The following is a 6,000-nucleotide window of genomic DNA, read 5'->3' as shown; positions in this document are numbered from 1 at the left end:
GAGAATATGCATGCGTACTATAAAAGTTCTGGAGAAACATCTGTTGACCGTGCTGTTTAATGAGGTGTGGAATGGGAGTTAGCCCTGGTCATGTCCTGAGCGAGATGGACTCCATAGGGTGTACGCACACGCACACGCACACGCACACGCACACGCACACAGAGTTCAAGGCCACCATAACTGCTAACTGGCTGCTATAATATTTGAAGTGACTGACGAATTAAGTTTCTATACACATGGTGAATATAAATCTAATACCAAAGTTTCTAGTGAAGACTAAACCGCAACAAGACATGTTGTTTTTAATATGATATCGTTTGAGTGTGTGTGCGCGTGCATGTGTGTGTGTGTGTGTGTGTGTGTGTGTGTGTGAGAGTGGGGGTCTCTTAAGGCAGCATAAAGGTAATAATGTAATGATGATCGATAATTGATTTGTTTGTTTGTTTGTTTGTTTATCAGAGCAAGAGGAGGGCCCGTTGAGCCGTCTCCATGGCGCTGGTCCAGCCACCGCCTGCCGCGCCCAGTGAGCGTCGCCCGGCGGCAGCCCCCCCCTCACCCCCCACCCCCGACAGCACCATGGGCTCCGTCAGCAGCCTCATCACCAGCCGCACCGCCTTCCCCTCCCGACCCGGTCCGGAGGTCACCAGGGTCACCCCTCGGCACCGGAGAACCGCGCCCGGCGCCGGCCGCTACCACCCTCAAAACATTACCCATGAGCCTTTGCTGGCCGTGACTGCCACGCCTGGGAAGAGACAGCCACTGGTGCCATCGGGGCAGACGCAGACACACAGGCACCGGACCTACCTGAGTGACGACTTCCCTGGCGAGGACTGGGAGGAGAGACATGCCCCGGCCCCACCCAGCCCAGGAAGTGACCCAGAGGAATTAGGAAGGCAGGCAAGGGGCGGGAGTGATGGAGCACCTCCACGTCTCGTCCCCGTGTCCGGGAAACTGGAGAGGGTGAGATGAGATGCACATTTAGGGACATGTTTGTTGGGTGAAGTTGAGGGACCTGTGTGTTAGTTAGATAGAATAATACTCTTAATATTATTATTCTTATATTAATATTAATGTCTTAATGTGCATTATCTTTTAAATAAGTTGTGGTCCATTATTACTTACATCTTCCCTTGTGTTGTCGAGCCAGATTTCAGATGTAAGTTTAAGGGTCAGCAAAGCAGGTTAAACCTGACCTTTAAGTTATAATGTGTTGTTGACGTTAGGTTTTCATTTAGTTTCTTTTTTTTTTTGGTCCCAGAACATTCAGAAGGCCATCATCAGACCCACTGCCTTTAAACCCGTTGTGCCCAAGAGCCGCAGCAACATGCAGTACCTCTCACCGCGGCTAGGGGGCGCTCTCTCGAACAGCCAGGGCAACCTGAACCTGCTGGCCCCATGCCCTAGCGAGCTGGCGCCCCCTGAGGGCTGCTCAGAGCGTCGCAGCTCCTACAGTGGCAGCCGGAACGGCCTAATGAGCCAGTCGTGCTCGTTCTCGCTCTCCGACTCTGGGCGGAACTCCCTCTCCAGCCTCCCCACCTGCAACAGCAGTGGTGTCGCCTACAGCCCGGGCCAGAGCGACGTCTCCGGACACCCCATGTCCGACCCGGGCAAGCTGACCTCCATGGCCCCCCCGCCACCGCCCCCACCCCCAATCAGCCACGGGCACACGAGTTCGGACAGCGGACGTTCGTCGTCCAGTAAGAGCACGGGCTCTCTGACGGGCATGGGGGTGCGTGGCGGTGGGGGCGGGGGTGTCGGGGTGCCCCTGTCGGACTGCGGCTCCTGTGGGAGATCGCCCTCCCAGGCCGAGGCGTACGAGCACATGGTCCGAGACCTGGAGGAGAAGCTGCGGGAGAGGGACCTGGAGTTGCATGATCTCCGAGACAACCTGGACGAGAACGAGGTGGCCATATGCCAGGTCAGATTCCCTACCACCTACATTCCATATCAGTCCATCGGAAGTCTCTCTCTCCCTCCTCTCTCTTTTCTCCCTCTCTCCTCTTTCCCTCTCTCTCTCTTCTCTCCCCCTCTCCTCTTCCCCTCTCTCTCTCTCCTTCTCTCTCCCCTTTCTCTTCTCTCTCCCTCTCTCTCTCCCCCCTCAGACTCCACACCGCCTAGACCCAACGCCATAGCAATTTATCTGAAGTATCTCACAGTGAAATATTAGCTGATATTAGGTGCAGTCCGTGATTCTAATGCAATACACTCTAATTCTAATGCAATAAATTCAGCGAATTGTTCTTCACTGTCCTCTTGCTGTCCGTTCAGTGTGTTTGTATGCAGTCCTGCCTCTGTAAATGTAAACAAACATAGTGGCTCAGACCGAGCCATAATAAACCCCAGCCATTTCACACTTTCACACACTTGATTCAGGAGCACAGAAGGGAGGTTTGTAATTTGATTGGGCTCAAATATCAGCAACGTCTCACTACAATCACGGACTCCACCTTTAGTTCTCAATGCTTACTTATATATCTGAAGCATCTCTTGTGACAGATGTTAGCAATTGTCACACAGGTGCTCATTGGAAGCAAAAGTTGTGAAACAAGTTGTGTGTTTTTTCCAGATGACCGGATGAATTGGTTCGATTAATTGCCTGTCATCCTGTCCTGTCTGTCTTTCTGTCTGTTCAACCTGTCTAAGCAAAGAAAAAATCATGGAATGTGACATTCCTCTGGCAGAAGTCACAATAGTGCCTCTCTGCTCTGCAGGTGTACGAGGAGAAGCAGAAGCGCTGCGAGCTGGAGATGGAGGAGCTGCGGCAGAGCTGCGCCTCGCGCATGCAGCAGGCCTCGCAGAAGGCGCAGCGGGGGCAGCAGCTGCTACAGCTGCAGATCTTTCAGCTGCAGCAGGACAAGAAGAAGCTGCAGGAGGACTTCGGCCACGTCCTGCAGGAGCGGGAGCAGCTGGAGGAGCGCTGCAACACCTACGAGAGGGAGAAGACCCAGATGGGCCCGCGCCTGGAGGAGACCAAGTGGGAGGTAAGCAGCAGGAGGAGCAGCAGGAGGAGGAGGAGGAGGAAAAAGTCACAGGGGACTGCAGGAGAGTCATATTTAATTCCATCACATAGTTGCCATGCCAACGCCAGGTGATGGGAGCGTGTCTTAGAGCACTTTTTTTTTATGCAGAGTTGCCATAGTATGCAGCATCTTTAATGTGAATTTATGGTGTGACTGCTCTTGTGCATTCTTGTGTGTGAATTTATGGTGCCAACCAGTAAGACTCATTACTACAAGTGGCAGCAGTGTGTAATGCAGAGTGGAAAGATTTACTAAAGATTTCATAATGAAATATGACTCACACAGGGCAGGTGGTCAGTGCATTTTAGTTTGAACAGGTCTGCCTCTGTTTTACAGACCTTGTTTTCCTTGCCCACCACAGAGGCGTATGCAGTGTCTCTTGTGTAACATGTACCGATGCAAGTAGAAGGGCAGAGACCCTCCGCTTGGATAGAAACCTCAGATTTCACACTTACCTTAATGAAGATGTTGGTACTACTTCTGTTGTTGTTGTGATGGACCATTTCTCTGGCTTGGTGTGTTGTGTTGCATAATAGACTAGGCTTATTAGCTTTTAGATGTTTTTTTCAAACATCACCGAGTCAAACATCACCGAGTGAAGAAGAGTTTAAGTGTGTTATTCTTTGGTTTGACATGTTTGAGTTTGTAGTCCACATTCAGTGGCTGACAGGTTGTTATTTTTGACGTGTGTGTGTGTGTGTGTGTGTGTGTGTTTTCCCATAGCTGAAGTGACCTCAGCCTCACACCCCCTGCTGCTGTACCCTTAACTGTAAACTAGGACACAAGTGTGTTCTTATAAACAACTCTACTTGCAGATTATGGGTTAGCGTTAGCTTAGAGAGATGGGGAAGTTTAAGGCTGGGTTAATGGGTTAGCGTTAGCTTAGAGAGATGGTGAAGTTTAAGGCTGGGTAAATGGGTTAGCATTAGATGAGAGAGATGGTAAAGTCTAAGGCTGGGCTAATGGTCTGTTCACAGTGCGACACAGAGCGTTCCAAGAATTCAGTGGGAATGTGATGTCTAACCAAGACAGTGTAATCTCTCTCTCTCTCTCTCTCTCTCTTTCTCCCTCTATGAGGAGAAGAATCCTGAAAAGCAGGCTGTTCTAGTCTCATGCATACTTTGGCCCAGATGCAAATTACTTTCTGGGCTCTATTTGGCATCTTGGCCTCACCCAGATAGCTTAATCTCAGCCAGATCAGGGCCGCATCAGGGCCGTCCATCCCACAGATAGTGTTTGGGTAGCTGCATGCCCACTGCCTTTGGGCTATTCATTGGTGATGTAGTGGAGCCTGTGTCTCTTGCGGTGTCTCTGTCTGCTATCAAACTCTTTGTAGCTCTCTTTTTCTCCATCGTTCTCTCCATCCTGCTCACTCTCATTTTTCCTCTCACTTTATGACGTCTGAGTGTTATTATATTAGTGCCTGCTTTTGCAGATAAAAAATAAAATATGTGTTTGTCTTACCTGCGCCTCTCCCTTTTTCTTTCTCCATCTATCCATCCCTCCATCTTTCTCTACCTCTCCCTGTCTCCCCCCATTTGCCCACATTATCCCTCTCTCACTTTCTCTTCCCTGTGTTCTATTTCTCTCTCTCTCTCTCTCCATCCCTCTCTTGTTTCTCTCTCCCTCTCCCTCTCTCTCTCTCTCCATCCCTCTCTTACATTTACATTTAGTCATTTAGCAGACGCTTTTGTCCAAAGCGACGTACCAGGGAGAGGCAATCAAGCTAAGAGCAATACAAAAACCTGGTGTAACAATCAATTGTGTCTTGTGTCTCTCTCTTTCTCTCCTTCCTCCATCTCTCAGGTGTGCCAGAAGTCGGGGGAGATCTCCCTGCTGAAGCAGCAGCTGAAGGACCTGCAGGCGGAGCTGGCGCAGCGGGTGGGGGAGGTGATGACACTGCGGGGCCAGCTGCGGGAGTCGCGGGCGGAGCGCGAGGGGGCGCAGGTGCAGCTGCAGGAGGCGCTGGGGTCCGCCCGCACCCGGCAGCTCGAGCTGGAGGTGTGCGAGAACGAGCTGCAGCGCCGCAAGAGCGAGGCCGAGCTCCTCCGACAGAAACTCGCCCGGCTCAACGAGGAGCTGGTCGCCCTCAAGGAGGCGCAGCAGGAAGCGGAGGAGGAGGAGGCGCACAGAGCAGGAGGTGAGAACGACTCACAGATGCTGGATATATTTCTCTGGCTCTGTCTTTCTCACTCTCTACTTTCTTGCAGTTCGTCAGAGGCGACAGACCTTAGTCTTTCCCTGGCCTAAGTGGAGCTCCTGTAACCAGCTTCATGCGGCCATCTTAAAGACATTAAACATGTTTTACTAAGCAGAGCTCCTATAACCAGCTTAATGCAGCCATCTTAAAGACATTAAACATGTTTCACTAAGCAGAGCTCCTATAACCAGCTTAATGCAGCCATCTTAAAGACATTAAACATGTTTCACTAAGCAGAGCTCCTATAACCAGCTTAATGCAGCCATCTTAAAGACATTAAACATGTTTTACTAAGCAGAGCTCCTATAACCAGCTTAATGCAGCCATCTTAAAGACATTAAACATGTTTCACTAAGCAGAGCTCCTATAACCAGCTTAATGCAGCCATCTTAAAGACATTAAACATGTTTCCCTAAGTGGAGCTCTCGTAACCAGCTTCATGTGGCCATCTTAAAGACATTAAACATGTTTTACTAAGCAGAGCTCCTATAACCAGCTTAATGCAGCCATCTTAAAGACATTAAACATGTTTCACTAAGCAGAGCTCCTATAACCAGCTTAATGCAGCCATCTTAAAGACATTAAACATGTTTCCCTAAGTGGAGCTCTCGTAACCAGCTTCATGTGGCCATCTTAAAGACATTAAACATGTTTCACTAAGCAGAGCTCCTATAACCAGCTTAATGCAGCCATCTTAAAGACATTAAACATGTTTCACTAAGCAGAGCTCCTATAACCAGCTTAATGCAGCCATCTTAAAGACATTAAACATGTTTCCCT

General features: G+C 49.9%; 1 protein-coding gene across 1 annotated transcript in view; it reads left to right on the top strand.

Moving 5' to 3' along the window:
• LOC308362358 (leucine zipper putative tumor suppressor 2 homolog) overlaps window positions 1-6,000 on the top strand; it is a gene marked incomplete at its 3' end in the record, with an annotated part of 39,955 nt that overhangs the window by 32,594 nt on the left and 1,361 nt on the right. The window contains exons 2-5 of the mRNA XM_080834972.1: window positions 460-960; window positions 1,259-1,918; window positions 2,712-2,981; window positions 4,827-5,160. Coding sequence (XP_080691098.1) covers window positions 490-960; window positions 1,259-1,918; window positions 2,712-2,981; window positions 4,827-5,160 — 1,735 coding nt within the window. The 5' untranslated portion in view covers window positions 460-489. The remainder of the gene's footprint in view (window positions 1-459; window positions 961-1,258; window positions 1,919-2,711; window positions 2,982-4,826; window positions 5,161-6,000) is intronic.

The sequence above is a fragment of the Sprattus sprattus genome (genome assembly GCF_963457725.1).
Source record: "Sprattus sprattus genome assembly, chromosome: 3".
Taxonomy (NCBI): domain Eukaryota; kingdom Metazoa; phylum Chordata; class Actinopteri; order Clupeiformes; family Clupeidae; genus Sprattus; species Sprattus sprattus.
This window is presented reverse-complemented; position numbering and strand designations above follow the sequence as displayed.